The sequence below is a fragment of the Spodoptera frugiperda genome, chromosome 8 (assembly GCF_023101765.2).
Source record: "Spodoptera frugiperda isolate SF20-4 chromosome 8, AGI-APGP_CSIRO_Sfru_2.0, whole genome shotgun sequence".
In the NCBI taxonomy this organism is placed as follows: domain Eukaryota; kingdom Metazoa; phylum Arthropoda; class Insecta; order Lepidoptera; family Noctuidae; genus Spodoptera; species Spodoptera frugiperda.
Window position 1 is genome coordinate 4,094,288 of NC_064219.1, and position 22,246 is coordinate 4,116,533.

At 34.4% G+C, this 22,246-nt stretch overlaps 2 protein-coding genes across 2 annotated transcripts; both read left to right on the forward strand.

Annotated features, from left to right (window-relative positions):
* Window positions 1-239: 239 nt before the first annotated feature.
* Window positions 240-2,107, forward strand: LOC126910935 (uncharacterized). The gene has a single exon (XM_050695382.1). It carries the CDS (start codon window positions 638-640, stop codon window positions 1,568-1,570), a length of 933 nt encoding a protein of 310 aa, XP_050551339.1. The 5' UTR covers window positions 240-637; the 3' UTR covers window positions 1,571-2,107.
* Window positions 2,108-2,665: 558 nt separating this feature from the next.
* LOC126910934 (uncharacterized) lies at window positions 2,666-4,853 on the forward strand. The gene has a single exon (XM_050695375.1). The coding sequence runs from the start codon at window positions 2,719-2,721 to the stop codon at window positions 4,672-4,674; it is 1,956 nt and encodes a 651-aa protein (XP_050551332.1). The 5' UTR covers window positions 2,666-2,718; the 3' UTR covers window positions 4,675-4,853.
* The last annotated feature ends 17,393 nt before the right edge of the window (window positions 4,854-22,246 follow it).

Here is a 22,246-nt window from a genome sequence, read left to right on the forward strand (position 1 = left end):
ACAAAGTCGCTTTCTCTGTCCCTTTGTATGCTTAAATATTTAAAACTATGCAACGGATTTTGATGCGGTTTTTTTAATAGATAGAGTGATTCAAGAGGAAGGTCTTGTATAATACATGCATAAAATATCACTAATGCACCCATGCGAAGCTGGTAGCTCGCTAGTATGTAATAAAAAATGTTTAATAATGTCAACTGTTTTATAAAATCCATGCATCAAGAAGGCCTACATCAAAGTCGAGTCCGTCATCAAAGTTGAGTCCGCATCGCGCCGCGCTAACGAGTGGATGTGTACAATAATTTTTAATTTTTGTGTTATATTATGAATAAAACTATACACGTGACTTTAGCCACTAATTATGAATACTAATAAGAACTACAGTTGAGTGAAAGTGACGTGAATTTACCCGCTAGAATCGTACTATACGTGGGCCGAGGTAACCCCCCCGCTACACCTCGACGGAAAGAGACGGGCTGCGGTTAGATAATTCGTCTCGCTTGCACAACAACTCAACTTTCCTGGAACTACACCTTGCTGCACCTCGATAGAAAGAGACGGACTGCGACTAGATAATTCATCTCGCTTGCACAACAACTCAACTTACTTCGAGCTACTGGTACCTTTTATTGTAGTTATTATGGAATGCCAAAAGTGCAAAAAAAGCCTATCTAAAAAAGGATCCCATTTCATTTGTCAAGGACCTTGCCAAGGAACTTTCCACCGGAACTGTGTGAAGGGATTAGCCGCTGATATGAAAGCGGGTAAAAACAGAATTTACTGCAATAATTGTGAGGAGGAGGAGGGAAGTGATGATGATGAACCAGATGCAGAAGAGGATACTTGTGACCTTCAAAAAATGTTGAAAGACATACAAAAAAAGGTTGGCGCCATACCTGAACTAAAAGTACATCTAGATGTAATCAAGCACAGCATAAGTTTACTGTCTGATAAGTACGACTCCCTTATAAAGGAGCACGAACAAGCTAAGGATAAAATTGCTAAGCTTGAGAAGTCATCATTAAACACTACCAATAGATGTGTATACTTAGAGAAGTGCAACTTAGCTCTCGAACAAAAACTGAACGAATATGAGCAATCATCGCGCAAACTTAACATTGAAATCGTAGGAGTAGAATACCTACCTAATGAAAATGTGAAAGATATAGTAACTAAAATAGGTGATGAAATAGGAGTGAGTAGTCACAACATCGAGTGGGTGAAGCGTAGTCGACCAGCAAAACAAGGGGCAAAACCATCTCCTATAATCATAGGATTCAAGGCATCAGGAGTGGAATGCAGAAATAAATGGTTGGAGAAGCGCCGCCAGATGTTTGAAAAATCCATAACCAGTAACATGATTATTCCCGGCGGATCGGTAAACAACAGAATATATATTAATGAAGATCTCATACCCACAACAAGAGCCTTGTTATGGAACGCGAAAAAACAACTCCATGGTGTCTGCAAATATATTTGGGTAACAAACGGAAAAATCCTGGTGAAAAAAGCGGAAGGCGAAAAAACCATATGGTTAAGGTCTCAAAGTGATATAAGTGATTTAATGAAATGAATGTTGAAACTATGGACGTTCTAGATTGCAGGTACCTACTTTTTATTTATATTATTACCATATGTTTTACCTATGTCTACCTAAATTAAGTAAAATTCGCAGATTTCAATGATATTAATATAATAAACGAAAATATTGTAAACTATAACTCTGTTGATGATATTAATGTTTGGTTAAAACCATTAAAACCATTCGCAAACACAAAAACACTAAGTGTATTACATATAAATATACGTTCTATAGTTAAACACTTTAGTGAATTGTTAGTAACAATAGGCAATTGCCTCGATTTGTTAGATATAATAGTTTTAACAGAGTCTAATATAAATTACTCATTATTATCATTTTATAATATTAAAGGGTACAACCTAAACAGTTATGTTAGAACGGGTCGTAGCGGTGGTGGCGTGTTGGTGTATACGCGCGCTGAGTTGTGTGCATGTGTGTGTGACCTAGCAACACCCGCAAATTGTGCTCGGGCGGCGGAGTACGTTTCCATTACACTTGATTATAATAATGAACAGATACACCTTTTATCAATCTACAGGCCTCCTAAAATTAATAAACAAGATAAAATAAAACAGTTTCTAATTGAATTGCGAAGTATCCTAGAAACTTTACCACCAAATAAAAAAGTAATTATATGTGGCGATATTAATATTAACCTTTTAAATAGTTCTGACCAATATGTTAACTCGTATGAAAATTTACTTTCTGAATACGGTTTTACTAAATGTATAAATGACGTCACGCGTAAGGAAATTTTACTAGGTAAAATTGTGCAATCTTGTTTAGACCACATATACATAAGAGCGAATAATATATCTATTAACTCGGCAGTTATAAAATATAAAATCTCTGATCACTTTTTTGTGTCAGCCGTGGTGGAATGGAAACAAACTCCGACGCCGCGCGCGCGCGATTCTCGTGCACATGCGCCTAGCAAACGGGTACTTGACAATAAAATTGTAAAACAAAAATTGGAAAATGTCGATTTCGATAGTTTATTGTCAATTGAATGTCCATGTGAATTGTATAGTAAATTTTGTGGAATATTTACTGACATTTATAATGAAAGTTATAAAATTGTATGTACAAAAAACAGTGAGAGAAATAATAAACCATGGATAGATAACAATTTGAAAGCTATGATAGAGGAAAAAGATAGATTATTTAACGTATGGTGTAACGAACCAAAGAATATGCTAAAACGCCTTAATTATACTAGATATAGAAACAGATGCCAAAAAGCTATAAATAAAAGTAAAAATATATATGATACAAATAGTATAATAGATTGTAAAAATAATATTAAGAAGCTATGGGAAAAAATAAATAGTTTAATAGGAAATACAAAACCGTCCTTAGATAGTTTAATTATTTCTAATATGGACAGCTCAATATCTATTTCCGAAGTATGTAATAAATTTGCAATAACATTTACAGAAGAAATAGAAAAAATCAAGCATCAATGTAATGAAACATGGATAAACAGAAAGGAATATGTGGCACTCACGGACAGGTCTATGAGATGGCAACCGGTGACCGCTAGCGATATAAACAATGTCATTAAAACCATGAGTACTAACAAATCACCGGGAACTGATTTAGTTCGTATGTCCGATATAAAAATAATTTCGAAAAAGTTGTGTCCTATACTGGCCAAACTCGTAAACCTGTCAGTTGCTACAGGTACTTTCCCAAATAAATTAAAAGAAGCAATTGTACGTCCTATACACAAAAAAGGAAATTTTAAAGATGTTTCAAATTATCGACCGATAGCCATATTGTCAAGCGTAGATAAAATTATGGAAAAATGTGTGGTCAATCAACTAGGAAAATATTTACAACAGAATAATATTGTCAATAAGTGTCAACACGGGTTCTTAAAGGGTAAAAGTACAAGTACACTGTTATCTGAATTTACTGACGAAATTAATAATTATTTAGAGGATAAAAAAATTGTAATATCCATATTTTTTGACTATAAGAAAGCATTTGATACATTGCAAAAAGATACCCTTATTAACGCTATGAAGGAGTGCGGTGTGGGACAACCACTAAACCAGTGGTTTAGTGATTACCTCACAGGGCGCTCTTACCGGGTAAAGGTGGGTGATACTCTCAGTGACAGGGTGGCGGTACGGAGCGGAGTGCCTCAAGGATCAGGATGTGGTCCTATCTGCTACCTCATGCACGTGAACAGCTTATGCGGAGTGTTGCGTCATTGCTCGTCATACATGTACGCAGACGATCTATGTGTGCTCCGCGCCGGAACCGACATCAATGACATCTGTCCGTTAATCCAGCAAGACATAGACGCAGTAGTTAAATGGTCCCATGACAATGGGATTATTCTAAATGCTGATAAAACCAAACTTCTTGTCATCAGATCACCATATTCACACCTATCCATTTCTACTCCTAAATTGATAACACACGAATACTCATGTTTTCATAATCATTTAATAAATTGTAATTGTAAACCTGTTGAAGCTGTTAATTCTGTTACTTATCTTGGTGTCAAAATAGATGAAAGTTTTTCATGGTCCTGTCATGTAGATTACATTTGTAGTAAATTAAGAATATTACTTAGTAAGTTTTATCATTTAAGTTACAAAGTTCCTATTAAAATATTAAGATGTTTGTATCTATCCTTAGTAGAATCAATAATAAGTTATGCTCTTGATAGCTACGGGCTAACGTTTAAGACTTACATAAATAAATTAGAATCATTACAAATAAGATTTCTTAAACTATTAGTTACAAAAAAGACTAAAATAAGTTGCAAAGACGATTATAGAAAATTGTTTAAAATTTGTAAGATCTTACCGGTTCATTTAAAACATACATACCTTTTAGCTATAAACCAGCACGGCAGGAAGGAGCATGACTTATCTATTGTGACAAATAACCACAGTACACGGTCGGTGGCTGCCGGTAAATTTAATGTTCCAAGAGTCAATAATTACTTCGGCGATAGAACTCTAAAGAAACGGATACCTTACGTGCTTAATAGTTTACCAGCAGACATTCGACAGGAAAATAATAAAAGAATTTTTAAAAGTAAGTTAAAAAAATACCTGTTTAAAATACTTATATAGAATTATATAGAATATATATTATATAGAATAAACAGTAGATAATAACTTTGTATAACAATGCGGCGCAACACCTACAGTCAAACCGCTAAACCGGTTTTGTGGGAAATTGTCATAAATATAATGCTGTATTTCTTTTATATAAATAAATAAATAAAAATAAAAAAAAACATTTCTATACAACGATATTTGCGAGACTGCAAATGACACGCATTTATTATTGTAATCACTGTACATAAGAGCATGCAATTCACCCCACAAATATGTCAGCCAGTAACAAATCCTATAAAAACATAGATACAATAACACATTTCACATTCTCAGGCAGAATCACTCGATGTCTTTGCCATGTCATGGGTTGCCAGCATTAAGGGCTCTCGAAAATGGCGCGCAAACTGACGGCTCCTAGCTAAATTAACAAACAAAATTGTTGGAGATTATACCTTAACCGCTTTGTTGAGTGTTGCCACAATTTCAAGTAGGGCTTTTTTTGTGATAATTCTATTCATGTGATAATAACGTGTTTGGTGAATAATGTGGATTAAGTCCGAGTTTTATAAGTATAATAGTTATATTATTTTTCGCAATAAAAATAAGTTAGAAATGTTGTCAAAAATATTTTTAGAAGTGAATTCTAAATATGTTTGAACTAAAATATACATATAGTCACGCCTTTAATCTCCAATGGGGTAGGCAGAGGTTCACATTATGGTACGTAATTAAGCTATTCAATGTACACCCACTTTTTAAAATTTGTTCGACCAATGAGGCAGTCGTATAAGCAAGAAATGTTGTCAAAATATTATAAAATAAATTCTAAGAACGTTGAACTGAAATATACTCGAAATATTAATTGGTTGGAAACCACAGACTCACAGAGTACATACAATACGTACTTATTTGAATATTCTCAGAAAAAAATAAACATACACACGTAAAATTATGATGAAACAAGGATTGTTAAGGAAAATAGAATGTCACATTCGTTATTCCCCGAAGGTATAGGCAGAGGTGTATTTATTTGTACATTGTACAGGTATACACTGACTTTTTACCAGATATAATGATACTCTTACATTAATTAGGGAACCAGTCTATTCCCACAAATGAAGACAAGACAATTTCAGATACAAAATTTTACAGTAAATATTTTTATTTACTGACTGGGAATCCTAGAAATAAATAAGCAAGTACTGAATACAAACGTAAAATTATGGAAGGGAACAGGTTGACCAAAGATGGATAACATGTGTGAAGAATGGTACGAAAGAGAAAAGAATTCGGATAAGATGATGTCTGATAGGAGAAAAATGAAAAAGAAGATAAAATTATGTGGTGAAAATCCTGAACAATTTGGATGGAGATCAGAAAAAAGACGGGGTATTTTAAGGCAAGCCTTAGGCTAATAATAGGCTTAAAAAGTTTCCTCGATGTTTCGATATAAAAAATTTCCAGTATTCTTTCTGCTCTCAACCCAAATTGTTCAGGGTTTCCACACACATAATAGTAACTTCTTTTTCCATTTTCTCCTATCACACGTCATCTTATCCCAATTCCCTTTTCTTCATACGGTTATACGGTAAAAAGAAATTAATAAAAATAAACCCTTAAACACACAAGTAACTCAAGTACCTATTAAACTGAAATTAGTTACGCGACGAAATAATAATAAAACTTGGCTCGCAAAACTTGCCAGCAATATTTCTGCGAAGGAATTCAATTAATTAACGAACGAACGGACGGACGAACAAGAAACTTCCAGCGGCCTTCGGAAAATGTTAATCTTGCTTGGCAGTGTAAAATTCACAAAAACTTTAAGCCGGAGTAGAAGCCAGTAGTTTGAGTAGGAAACTTGTAATAGGTTTAAATTGTGAATATTTAAATTGTCTACAATGTAATTTTGAAATCACAATCGGTCCAATGGTTATTAATGTTTGCCCTCCTTTTGTTTTAATTGAACGGCTACAGACGTTTACTTTGTGCTGCGTGGGAGTATCTAATCGGGATATTAATTTTATTGGCTATATTGGTGCTGTTGGGAGTAACTTAATTTCGAGTTCTTTTGTTATTTGATACCGATTGAAACCAATATGGTTTTGGCTGAAAAAGGTTAGTACATTTTTAAAACGCGTTCAGTTGGTGATATGATCAAAATCATCGGAATTAAGAAGTATGATAGAAAAAGGAGAAAGTCTGTACGCATTAATGAACGATCTCGTACTGAAATGATGTCATTTTCATCAAATATGGTATGGCTTCAAATCTATCTATTATAGTCAAAGCTACTAGTGTCTAAAGGACCACGGACTCCAATCGTACGCATCGCACGCAACGGATTTTAGTTTGTGTTGTATAGAGACTCATACAACTGCGTCCACTGATCCGCATCGGAAAGACCACATCATCAGTAATGCCTACATGCGATGCGCACTGATGACATCATACGGAATGCGTGCGATGCGTACGATGCGGGCTTGTGGCCGCTTAACTTTATAAACCTAAAAATTCATATGACCAATTTGTAACTAGCCAAAGTTTTAGCAACAAAACCTATTTGTAAGCTCATCGTTGTTTTCCTAAACATTCTTCTCGAGTAGTAAGACAGAGTGGGGGAGGGGAGATAAATATTTACAGTATTTTCCGTGTGGCAACACCGGGGCGGCTGTAAACAATATTTTTAATCGACTCGGCAAACTGTGTCGCTTACACTTAGCGAAACTCGAAGCGAAAATAAAAACAAACTGAAACGACCGTGTAGCGAATAAGTCGATGGTGTTCTGGTGAACATTTTGTAGGTTAAACATTTATGGTACTTAAAATTAGCATACCAACTTTAGTTGGCGAAATAAACTATTTATAAAGCATCAAAAAATTCGTCCGCATCGACGTCAATAGGAACGAACGTGTAAGAAGGCACGTTTTATGGCAATGCTTATCCTCTGACTGCGCTCTGGTCACGAGACACGTTGAACAGGAGTTTGCAGATATATTGAATGTATCTACATAATACTATCTCTCTGGTTTTGTCTGTATATATAAATAGAAAAAGTTATCTATATCATACCATTCTCCAGCTAGATTTTTTTAGATTCTTCAATATTATTACATAGAATCGCTCAGTTACTAAAATGCTATGTGAAAGAAAGACAAATAAGCAAAGAAACAAATACAACTCGACACAAACAAATACTCGAAATTGCACCTAAGCTTCAGGTAACGATTGCATAACCTTACTTATTCCTAACAAGAAAAACTTATTCCAATTATGATCAAACCTAGGTTTTCAAAACACACTATCACTTATAATATAACCAGATACCTATCAAAACCATGCAACAATACAATAAAAAAACTCGTACCTCAGTCAGTTAATTAACAATTACAAGTAAAACTGACAACCTTAATTAAATACATCTCTATTGACTAAGTACCGAAGGACCAACTCTAGGTAGTCGGGTATCCAAGTAATATAACATTTCATTTAATAATTCCCAAAAGCATTGCCCGTACTCAGAAGTTTGCACAACGTTTTAATTAAAATAATTTAAAATATAATCGCTTTAGACCCGGAGTTTTGTAACAAGAGAAGTTGGGAGTTTCCGAAACGGAGTTACAAGACAAAATAATAAAATATTAATAAGCGCCCGTAGACTGTAGAAAAGTTTCATCGGTAGCAAATATTTGTGTTTTAAATAAGGCGCGCTTGCGATACGACGGGGTTACCGGCGCGGACTCGAACCCGCTACCCTTGTAGTTGGCACATTCAGTTTTGCTTACAGTACTTTTATGTTATGTATTATGTTTCGGTTCTTATCGTTACTTTGTTGCTTATGGGGGTAAGGAAATGGTTTTACGTAATACAAAGGTTGTTTATATTTAATTTTGTAACCTATACTGCATTATCTGGTTCAAGTTTAGGAGTGGAATAAAAAAGAAAAAACGAGATTAATACACATTCGATAAAGAAACTTCATGATTGTTTACTAAATTGTTGAAAGAAACAGAAAAGTCTACTACACTTATCTATACATATAATAAAATCGTAGAAAAGTGCTGTCTGTACATTGAAAATAAAAATAAAAAAAATAGCAGGGGTTATTGTTATGTCGATGTCGAACCCAAAAATGTAATTAACTTTTTTTTTGTCTGTTTGTCTGTTTGTCTGTTTGTCTGTTTGTCTGTTCGTCTGTGCGCGCTAATCTCAGAAACGGCTGATCCGAGTTGGATGCGGTTTTCACGAATATATTGTGGGATGCTTAAATTTACATTTAGTGTTTGTTTCATGTCAATCGGTTCATAAATAAAAAAGTTGTGTCAAATTAAAGAATCACGTCGAACATTCTATGCTTATACCATTAATCTCCGCAACTATTTGACGGATTTGGTTGAAATTTGGTACAGATATAGTTTAGAACCTTAGAAAGGACATAGGATAGTTTTTATTTGTTTTCTATCGTTTTTATTATTAGTATTTGTTGGGTATCGGCCGAGCGCTTCGGTACTGTTGTGGAAATAGTGTACTATAAGTCGTATGATTATTTGTCTGCAGTGGTCCTGCTGTTTCGTATATTCTAAATTGGTTTCGTTGTATTTGTCTATTAAAAAGTTTATTTGTTGGGTTTTCCTGGTTAAAATATTTAACGTAGGTTTAGTTTGATATCGATTATTAGTAGTTACTGTAGTTAGTTTGTTTAATAAAATTGTAAGTCTATAATTTATAAATTAATTAGATTTAAGTCGTTTCTTTTAAATTATTTAGTTTAAGCTTGGTTTGGCTTGGTATTATAGCATTGAGGATAGGTTGTAATATAATTTCTTTTTTAATTGTTATAAATTCGTAATTCGTAGCTTTCTTTAATTCTTTAGTTTTAAGTTAGTTTTCATCTTAAGTTCGGAAAGATTATAATATTTCTTTAGTTTAAGTCCGTTTTTAAACTATTTTTTCAATGCCCGAAGTGAGTATACATCTATTAAATTCAAACGCAGAGCTCATTATGTTGATTTTTGAGGAGTTCCCTAGAATATTTTCCACATCTCATTTTTGAAGAGATCCCGCGAAATCGGGAACTATGTGGTTAAAACCAAAAATTTGCCGGAAGTCACTATTCCACACGAACGAAGTCGCGGGCTATAATAAATCAGTGAAGGGTCAATTCTGTTCATTGAAAATATAGAAAAAATAAATAGCAGGGTGCTACTGGGTCGATACCAAACCCAAATATGTGATTATTATTTTTTTGTCTGTCTGTCTATATATGTTCAGGCATCACGTGAAAACTAACGGTTTGATTTCGATGAAACTTGGTATAATTAACTTATTATCCTGGACATAAAATAGGTTACTTATTATCCTGGAAAAATATGTAGAAAAAAATCTTTATTTTTCAGTTTTATTCTGCTCAACAGCAGTAGCTCAATAGAGGGATCTCCTTAATTATTATGGGCCTTGCCGTATTTGGGTCCAATAGATATTTATAAGATGTCATTTTCACAGTTACTCAAAATGGAGAAATAAAACTTCCACGCGAAGACCGACATCCGCGCGGACGGAGTCGCGGGCAGAAGCTAGTTCTTCATAAGGATTAAGAGGTTAGGTTAATTCGTACTGAAGGACCTATGATAATTTTAAGACAGTTACCAACAATATAATAACAAGCCAACGATACTAATCCATATAAACAAATTTGGCATCTCACACATTAATTATAATCCTATCAAGTACATCCCGTGAATACTCAAACATACTATTAAAAAACAAACACCCATTACAAAAAAAGTCAATCCACATTCATTTCAGAATACAACAAACAAAGTTTTGAAATTTGCTAAAACGCACATACATATAACGAACTGAATTCAATATTTTACACGCTACGTAACAAAAGCATTTAGCAAAATTGAATCGTTCAAAAACTCAAAAGTCAAATTTTGAACGAGCGAGCCAACTACAATAAAAACCTTACATTGAGAGCTATTAGAGCGAGTGCCTAGTTGTAATGTAATATTAAAATAGTTGGGATGGCCCGCGGCGGTAACGCTCGTGAAATAAATGATATAGAACTAAGTTAAAACGTTGTCTATAGCAGGGATTGTGAACTTTTGTGTATCTACGTGGCATTTTTCATAATTAAATTGATTAATGCCGTAATGAGCATCTCTGCCTACCCCTTCGCGGATAAAAGGCACGACGTTGTAAATTGATTAAATAAGTAATACCTATTAAAATGGAAATGACAAGAACACGAATACAAAATTCGTAAAGAATAATTATACCAATTTAGATCATGTACCAGCTTTGAAACAAAATATATTTTTTTAAACGTGTCATCCAATAATTTTGACTTTATAAGATTGTTGAAGATGGAATTTTTAACTGAATAGAATTGGTGTAATCAATGGTGTAAAATCAGATCAATTTGTCATTTTCATCAGGACAAATTTTGTGATCAGTAATGTATCCAAAGAATTGTTTTGCGTGCTCACAGTGGCATGCGTGCCAACGGTTCACCATCTCTGGTCTATACTCTCTACACAATGGACGATTGTGGAAATGGAATTTGATATGCAGCTGTTTCTGCGTATTGCTCGATTGTGAACCGAATTTTCACATTTTGTGGGCGCGGCTGATGTAATGTTTTCTTTTTTTTACCGGCACGACCATCCATATATAAATACACGGTGTTAAAAATAGGTAGAATAGTTGGATACCAATTGCCAGTCCTTGTAATGTGTCAGGATGATAATCAAAGAAAAACAAGTTATATAAAAGTACCTATTCACATTTATAAAAACAAAATATGCTACAAGATTATTTCAAAGTTTCAAACTTACTATCACACAAATTGATTCACAATAACCATCACATTCGTTGAACCGAATTATTATTTATTCATGCTTTATTAAAATAAAACTCGGTTCAACATTAGTTTCTATTTTAGACGATAAAACTAATAAAATAGTACATAATCAGGTACATATTTACCTATTACACGTGTATATATTCACGTGTAGATATGCAAAGGACTCGTAAGTAGATCTGGACAATCAATGAACTGAGTGATTGGCGGGCATCGCCGTGTGGCTTATCACAGATCTAGAGAACATTATAGATATGGCCGCTGTAAATTTTCACTACAATAATAGTTTATATAATAATTTGGATCAAAAGACCAGATGATTCTAATAAATCCAATCATAGAATTTTTCCAAAACAATATAAGGTAAGAAATATAACTGTAGAAAGAATGGTGCAATATCTGCAGATTTACATTTTCATAATTATGGGTTTGAGGGGCTCGGAAAAGTACAAGTTTTATAATTTGTTTAGTATTAGAATCGATATACCATTGTCACTCTCACTCACTCAAAATGTAAGTAGAAGACATGACATAATAAGACATAATACTCTTACACTGTACTTCAAATCCTATAATTGTGGACCAAAGGACCAATTTACAACAAACAGTTTTTCCGCAATCAAATCAAAGGACCAAAAAACACTACTAGGACCAAAAACGTGGTCCTTCGTGGCCCTTGTTTAAAATCTCTATATCCATGGTGGACGATGTATTGGAGGACGCGGGGTGTGTAATTGAATGTAAACAAGGCATTGTTGCTGCCCGTATCAATCAGCCATGGGTTCGAAAGCTCGATAGTTTTCTGTGGATCAAACATTAGGGAGACCTGGGAATTTTAAGTATTTTCTGACGTGTTTTCTTGTATTTTGGTATATTTTGTGTTAAAAAATGTTTTTCTAGAATATTTGGACGTACAATTATTAGAATATGACTCCGAAAAATAAAATACATAGGCTTATAAATAATACACAAGACTGAATAGTACATAATGTCAAAAACAAAATTAAACCTTTAATTTTCGTTCGAGTCATTTAATGGTTACCTAAACTATTCCTTAGAAACGCTTTTGTTCCGAAAACAATTGTAAATAAAGACTGGATTAAGTTATCATGAAATTTCTCTGAGTGCGGTGGTAGGACTTGAGAGGAGACACACATACATACATACAATGAACTTTACCAGATAGAACTTGTATAGAATTCAAAATTAACAATACCTAACACGATAATTAAGTCGTCACATCACAGACCATAGCGAAATGAGCAAATGATTTCAATAGTGGTGTGACACCCTCATTACGGGGGTTAGTTGAAATTAGTGTTGGGACAACCCTCAAGCGTACGCGTGCTGTACGCGTGTCGCAAACACAAGCGCGTGCGCACGCAACGTGTACTGATATTAAAAGGAATATGTTAATATATGATAGAGAGTGTTGCTTCAGATAGTGAGAGGAAAAGTGTAATTCATCATTTTTAAATCATTGTTTTTTTTTCATAAAAAACGCAAAGCTCTGTTCCTATTAAAAAACTAAGAACCATACGTTTAATCATTGTTGTTTTTTTGTTTTCGTAAAAAAACCGTTGAAGTCTGTGTTCTTATTAAAATACTAAGAACCATACGTTGAATAATACGTTGAAAGCATAATTATAGCAGTTATTGTAAAAGGTTAGAATTTATTGCGAGTTAAATTTTCTTTTCATTGCTCTGATAATTCATACTATATTACTCGTAAATCCAATGAAACTATAGTTTAAATAGCTAATAGCATAATGCACAACAGTAAAATCAGCTATTTATTCAGATATCTTATCTCTCCTCAAGCTGGAACCACAAAATGTAACAGACAATTTAAACTAATAAAACAGTTTAAGCTTTGTCACCACCCTATATACGACTCCTCAATCCGACTGCCCGCTCCAGAAACGTTCCACATTGTTATTCGTGTAACATTGAAGCACTTAATGTCAAACCAGCCTTTGTACACCCTCTATAGTCCATAGTGTAAAACTCGTGCCCAATCCGAAATAACATTAAACGTTTCTATACAAATCTGTTGGAATTGATTTTTTTTATGAGAAATTCGTCTTATAATTACATGGTGAAGTAATACAAAAAGTTAAACCTTTTAGTAACTAAAAAGGTTTAATGTTTTCGAAATTCTTGATAATAATGTAGTGTTTCAATTGGAATCGCTTTTTGTAATATTTTTTTTAACATAATCTATAATGTTGGACATTAGATTAACGTCAAAATCAAATCATTTATTCCAATTAAACCATATACTTAGGTACTTTTGAAACGTCAACAAAGAAAGAAATAAATAATAGTCTGTCAGTCTGTCCGTCAGTGAAGCTAGGTGCTCGTTCCAAAGTGTAGCTGGAATGGAGAAGAACGAACAAGAAACTCAATTCGTTTCTCTTTTAAAAACGTTCTACTGAATGATATTGAGGTTGGGATTGCCAAAAATACGTATTTTTAAATACTCTTTCTTTCCGTACCAATGCACTAAGAGGTTGACAATAAATATTTGATCAGCTGCTATTGCTGTGACGATTACAGGTCTTCCACGAGTTTCATTTCAAAATAGAGCTTGTCATATTTCTGGTATCCTTGAAAAAATCTTGAGAAAAGCGAATTACAAATTACTCAGAATTATTTTTATATGTAAATATGTAGAATGATGTATAATTAAAATTACTTATCATATTGAATACTTATGTATACTAACATACAGACCCACTTCTTTTGGTAATGTAATATAACATAAATAAATGTTCTATGATTTTGTTTGACACCATGTTCAATTGCTCATCATCATCTGCCCGTTTCCGTCCACTGCTGGATATACGTTGTCCTCTCTCTCTCTTAGTGTTTTCTTATGTAATTCACATACATATTATGTATAACCAGATGCATAATAAATGTTAAGACCTAAAATCTTGAACAAACTAAGAACCTTTTCCTAACTTTAAACTAAGATAGAAAACCACATAGTAACTAGTAGATCCCAGGGCCATTATAAATTAGAGATGTCCCGATATCTTGGGAACGTCACGCTCTTATAAAGTTGGGGTCTTGGAGCTGGGGTCCGGGGGTCTAATCCGGCGGCGTAGCGGGTGAGCACGACCCCGCTATCGCCGGCACGCAGCCGCATCTTGCTAGATATAAGCCTACTTATACATGTATTTGATTATGTATGAAAATCGAGGGTTTCGTAGCCGCGTAGTCTTTGGTCCTTTGCTACGCATTGTAATGTGCTACGCCGTAGACGTTGATTGAGGTCTGGTTGATTTTTTAAGTCTATATTTGATGCTGTATGATTCTTGATATTCTTTATGAATATCATATGACTTTGACTTTGAAATATTTATATAAAAATATTTAATACAATAGACTTCAATTTAGTATACTATACTAGTAAGACTTATTTATTACATAAGAGTAATATTATTAATAGTATCATAAATATTTACTACCCCTCAACGTCATATTTACGTCACAAAACAATTGCAGCCATATTTTTTCATTAAAATACATATTTACTTTTTTAAATAAATATGTGGAGCAGACGATAAACATATATAAAGATAGTATGAACCATCTGTACTAATAGGAAGCTGTATGTGGGACAATGGTTGCAATTTAAAGTGTCCATTAATAATATATTTGAATTTGTTATTTCCTGTATGCAATCCAAACGAATTAAGGTTTGTGAAACTGGGGCATTTAATTATTTTTAAAACACAGGTTGATGTTATTATTGAAATTTCGAAGGTAAAATTTATTTTTGGATGCAAATATACGCATATTTGCTGGTGACGTGTGGAACGTGAGTGCAACTGTACGACTAAGGACGAGTACTCAGTTTTTGTATTGGAGAATTTTCAGAATTAAAACAATAGTGTTTGAACTGTTTCTTTAATACAAACGTGTCTTGTAATAAACTAAAACACTTTTTGAAATCAGTATGATTTTGTTTTCTTGACTTGTTTTGTGATTCACATTTCGATTCTGAGACTAACTAGTAAAGGGTTTTGTCTTTGCTTACAAATTATTTTAGTACTGTGACTCGAAGGACCAAATCTAAGATTTTATGACAAAGAACTCACTTAGTTTCTCAACAATATTCTAATTTCAGTACCTACATGATAAAAAGAAAAATACTGTGAATATTTTATTTGTGTACTTTTCCTTGGAGGAAGATAATAAAAAAAATATAATTACAGTACAAGTATTTGCCGAGAACGAGTCGTAATTATGAGGAGGGGGAGTGCTTAGCTAACAGCGCCATCTGCCGGTAGAGGTAGCGTTTAATTTTGTTCGTTGTTTTATTAGTGAAATTAACCCGTTTTTAGTGGGCGTATGGTTATAATTAGGGGCGGGTTTTGACGGCCAAGACTTTTATTAAATTGTCACTAACGTTAACGATCTTACAGCTTACTATAATAATATAGTGTATCGTATATTATTAACATCACATCAACATCATATGTGCTATTCTGCGTGGGCAGAAAAAACATGAATAATTAGGAAGAAACCCGGGTGGGCGGTGCCTCTCAACACAAGCAACTATATTAAAGCTATGCTCTCTTCACACGCGCTGTCATCAGCTGTGAGTTGTCCAATGTTGAATAGAGACCTCTTTAAAAGACTTACAGTCTCAAACCCCGTGCTTGGCACACTACTTAGGGTACGTAGTTAGATCACCAAAAATTTAGAGGATCATACGATGACTAGTAGCAGTTTTAAACCATAACCTAATCCGAAAATACTCTCCAGTTTACTATTTAGGCTTTCAAAAAACAGATACGAATAGCTTCACAATAAATTCACAACTATGCAGTAGGTACATCAGAAACAATAATTATAATTAGGCGGCAACGCGGGTAGGCGGGCGGTTGCCGCCCAGCGTCATTAATTGCAGCCGCATCAAGGCTGTCCTCACCACACACACACAAACACAGCCTGTTTATTTACACACGTGGCTAGTGAAAATACTCTCGTTAGTAATAAAATGATAATTATTTTTAATTGAAGTATAATAATATTATGGTGACCTGATTACTGGCGTGATAGTGTCATTGATAAATTGAATGAATTGACATTCATACATACATGTATAATTTGTAATATAATGAACGTTTAGTAACAGTAGGAGTATGTACGAGTTAATTGTACTTTAGTCCTACAATAGTGGGACAAGTTGGTATAACTCTAGAATAGGTATTGGTTTAATTCTAGAATTGGTATAACTTAGAATTTATTGGTAACCGTGTTTATTGGGTAGCTCATCAGTTGAATGCCGTCGTCGTCGTCTTAAGAGCTCTAAACATGTTAAAAATTACAAATGAATGATGACATTCAACACAAACTGTTAAAATTGGCAGATGAATGATCATGCCAAATTATCTATCAACAAAGGTTACCATTTTAAAAGCTACATTTAACACAACAAAAACACATGTATAAATCTTTCGCTAAACACATGTAATTTAAAGCAATAAATTGAAATGACCAAGTGATTAACATTTAACACCCCTACTAGTTAAATCGACACATTAGGATCAAAATAATTTGTCAAAAGAACGCAACATGGGTACCTTTTGTTGCAATCCAGGGTTATCACAAATGAGGTTGTAAATTTTTACTTTTAACACGTAGGGGGGTGAAAAGGACCACGTATGGTGTCGCGTGTTGGCTTATACGACGTTTTGCTTTTGTGTTGATTGATGTTGAAGGCTATTTGTTGGGGTAGCTATGGTTTGGAAAATGTTTAGGATATGTGGATTAGTTTGGCACGTTCAGAGTAGACGGCTGAGAGTTCCTTCGCAAAGTAATCTGAAGTATCGATTGAAAATTTAATGATAAATATTGAATTATCATATAACCGTAGTTGAATCTGGAGATTTGGTTCTTAGATCCATACATATGATCAAAAGACCAAAAGTAAAGAAAAAGCCTAACTTATATGAAGAAAACGATTTACACACGTAAATATTGAGAAATACTCTACTAGTTTCAAGTCACAGTGAGAGCGTAAATTGGTATTTTGTGTATTGGTATTGGTATTAATGTAGTACGTCTCACGATAATTATTACAAATTATACAAGAAGTCTGAGATTGAGCTGTAGATAGATCAGAAACACAGCCTTAGTAAAAGTCAGTAAGAGTCTGACAAAACCCCTCGCCTCGCATTGGATGATATTCCTACCTAAAAAAAGCCTGCATTGTTCTGAAGTTACTATACTTTCCAGTCGATGTACAAAACAGACTAATTCCTCGAAAAAATCTATCGAGATACACACCCTAGTTCCCGCCCCCGCCTGTTAATCTTTATTAAAGGTATTATATGTGCATTCGATCGTCCACGGCCGGCCCCGCGGGATTCTGGCCAGATTGCTAGATTTATGTGTGATACGATACCGATTTATGATAGCAATTCATTCGCACGTTATCGCTTTTGTGTTTTGAAACGTTGAGGTGATTATTTGGATGGTGATTGGTAGCTTTTTTTAAATCTGTTTAAGGGTTTTGTCTCTAAGAGGCGACTTCGTCTAGTGTCGGTAAAATCATAATAAGTTCTAAAAAATATATACTTAGCTACTTTATGGTCCAAACAGCTTGATCTACGGACTTATGGTCTTAGCTTAACTTTTTACCTACTTACTAAGCTTAAATGGGTTTTTGGTTTAGTTTATGTGATTTCGTTTAAACGTGTTTGTTTCCAAGTTTCATTTGGACTCGTAAATCTGCCTCTTTATTCTAGGCTGAATGATAGAAAACTATCATTTTAAATGTCTGAACTTCTAGGTAGCTTATTACAATGTATCATTTGGTTTTGAGTTTTTAATATGGCTCTCATCTGTAATTTTCTCTATTTTATCCCAAGTTATTGTTAAAACCACATTATTATCTGCCTTATACACATACACCAACAATTTGTTAGTTACCATAAATATTCAGCTTTGATTTCACTACGAAAAACCACCCACAAATACCAACATCAAATGAAATTCTTTCCTATGTCTACTAAAATACGTCTCAATTTTCCTCACACAGTTTTCAGTTAGGGAAATCCCATGCATTGCAATGGTGAAAATCGTAACAATCAAAGGAGGGTTGTATTTATTTTTTATGGTTGAACAAATTCGAGATCTAGGGGAGAGTCGGCATCTTAATGAGATGCGGCGTAAACACAGCCCACTATTCCTTAGGGTACACGAGGGTACACACGCCCATTTTCATTATAATTTTCTATTTACACAACTATCTATTAATTATTTATATGTTTATTTTTTGAAAAAAATATTTTGAACGTTATGTTATAGTAAATTTTCAGTCTACAGTAATGAAGAACTCAATAGGACTTCATTTGCAATGACAGTGTAGAAATATAATTTATCAGTACACCTACTCCTTCCTCAGTTGTAGACACACTACTAAAGGACCGCTCCATTCCAGAAATTAAATTGTCATTTAAATTGGATCATTAAATCTTATATCGTATGTTATATTTCATAACGTCAATACAAAAGGGCTGTAAGCACGCGGTCAGCGAACTGGCAGCTCACTTACAGCGTTTTTATCTTGTTTATATAACAAAAAAACGCCGTGTCAGAGGAGCCGTGCCGTTTATGTGTGTGTACCTTAAGGAACTTCTACCATAAATACGTGGAATTGAAAATCCCTCTAATGTAGGGGATGCTCATAGTCCAGCAGTCGGTTGTCACTGGATTTTAATTATATGCGGTCTAAGCATCATGGCCTCCTACAGACAAAACTAAAGATACATAACCTTCAAATCTGGATGCCATTACAAAATATTTTTTGCAATTATCCTCATGTGGAAACGCTGCCATGTTGAAGCCACATGTTTCTTAACTTGTTTTAACTATTGCTTCAGTAAGCCAACAAAATTATAATACATGGATTTCTTAAGCTAACCAATGGTGGTTTTGTATCTCATTATATTTTTGCTTGTTAAAAATCTGATGAGGTGTTATTCTGGTAGTCAAAAACACCTTTTTTTAAGGGGGGAAAATCCAATGACTTCTTTGGTGAAGCGAGAGGGAGTGTCAGACTCTTACTGACTTCAACCACCCCGTTTGTACTCCTGCTCTTTGAGCCAGAGCCCCGGTAAACTCGCTAGGTAGTCCGCAGCTCCGGACCAGGTTGGCAGAGATAATGGAACGCCAATTACTACGATTCTTACACACCTCTTTCGCTTCATCAACAGTCATCAGTCTTTTCATGTCTGCTCGTCGGTTAAAGAATGCTAATTATAATAGACCAGAATAGGCACCCGCCTTTTCTATTTATCACCAGTACGTCATAACTCATAACAGTCTTTATATTTATTCGCGAGGTTACAGTTTACTTGCTAGCTAGCTGACTCGCGCCCGTGTTTGCCCGCAACTCACATCTATTCGTTATCGCGCGACTCGGCAAACATCGGCAAACATCGCCCGTTCCATTAGTCCAGTTCTTTATTCAAATTCTGTTTGCTCATTGGTCGGACGGCAGATAAAATCAACAGATAGGTACGGTAGGCTTGTTTGCTTATAAATTTTAATTGTGACCTAATGACATAGTTGTAGGGTAATTGTTTTATGATGAGTACCTATGTGGAGGTTTCATAGAAATCTCTACTGGTTTTTTTATGTGTATCGTGTGAGGTTAATGGTTTGGTGTGAATGTATGTGTGTTCAATGGGGTTTTGAAATGCACTGCGTATTGGATCGTAGTATAAAATGTATATCGCTTGTAATAGATTTTTGGATATGCTAAAAAGTTCAGTCAAGAAAGACAGGCGGTGTTAATTTACAAAATGAATGCTCATTGACAGTGGCATTTTTAAAAAAACATACAATTTGACTGCACTTTTGCGTGGTAGATGGGCTGCCTTGCGACGTGCAGTGGGTTCGATTCCCGCATGTAGCTCTTTTTGTGATCCACAAATTGTTGTTTCTGGTTTGGACGTCAAGTGTATGTGAACTTGTAATGTTTGTAAACGCACCTACGACACAGGAGAAAATCCTAGTGTAGGGCAAAGTTTAAAAACATTTACTTTGTCTGTACTGAATAAATCTTTATTTTCTTACCTGTAAACTACCAAATAACTCGATTGACTGTACAATCGTGCATATAGCTGGCTATAGCTACATTATGTACATCTATATACATAGCTATAACTAGCCGAGTACCAACGTAAATCTTCGCTTAAGCTAAAACTTTTTATTACACGTCTTCGCTCGTCTTCCGAGCCAAGTCTCATCTCGCGAAATTAAGTTTCAAATATTAAATTCGCTACTTTATGAAAAAGATACATCTTTTTTTTACTTGGACGTCTTTTAAGATACTTTTAAGGTAAATTGGACTTTATGACTGTGTATTTAGTGTCTGTTATATCATGATGATCTCTGTGATAGTGTTATAGTTTTCGCATACGAAGATGTGTGGGCTTAAGGCTGTAAAAACAGGAAAATCATTTTTCGAAGAGGAATAAGAAATTAAATTATGAGAGATCTTACACAATATTAGTAAAATAGATACTGCACTTTCATTCTTAATACGTATCCTACAACATCAATTATTGTAAGACATATTTCTCGGAAAATTTACACCTAAGCCTCAAGTCAAATGCCATTTAGAGCTTGTCTGCCAAGGCGGGTAAAAAACTAAATTAACGTACACTTTGTCATCCCCATACTTTGAACTTTATACTCTCGCGATAGATAAGTGCTAATGTGGCTTTTGGGTACAGGCTCAGACATGTTGTGGAATGTGGCATGGCATAGAACCCCTTATCCTGATCTTCAGCCCTTTATTCATATTCTCTGATAATTACTCTTACATATTACTTTTAATTCGTTTATTAAACTAATTTAGATGTGGATAAGCTTGACTTAATCCTATATATCCTGTTACAAACACAAAAAAAGAAAAACCTGCATTCAAAATCTAACACTCACTCATTCACAGCTTACAATTTTCCCTTCTAATCTTTGTGTAGCAAAATACTAATTAAAAATCGTAATCCACACCCTCAATTACAGTATTTAATTGTAACAGCACGTTTATGCAATAAAAACATAATGCCGTATACAACCCTTGTACTGGCTGGATCACTGCAATAGAAATCACGCCGAGTCCGCGAGGGAGCTTGGGGGAGACTAGGGGACGTTGTGTAGGGAAATGCAGAAAATTAAGTCTATTAGCTTTCTGTAGAGTTTATTTTTTAATGATCTTTAATTAGAGAATGATTTCTTGCAGCCTAGATAGGCAGCTAGATAACGTAGTTGTTAATAATATGATAGAAAAGCTTTATAAAAATGTGCTAAATTAATAGCAAGTCGTGTGATGGCAACAGAGTACAATAAGTACAATTGTCATCAATCCTTAATTAACTGGGACCGCGGTCTTTCTAGGATCTAGTAGTACCGCGGTCCCAGTTATCCGGATCCGTATCCTGTAACCGGATCTTTTTTTTAATGTTTCGTTTGACTTCACCAGTACAGTTGACGGAATTCACATATTAAAAATGTATCATCATCATATCATCCGAAAACTAGGACTGCGGTCTTAGTTAGTTGCTGTTCCAGTCGCTGGATTCCTCGAATTGGAACCCGTTGTTTAGGCAAGGAGATCACAGTAAACTTTTTGATGTAAAGGAGGCTAATCATTGGTGAGTAGGCTGTCACAAGCTGTTGTTGATGAT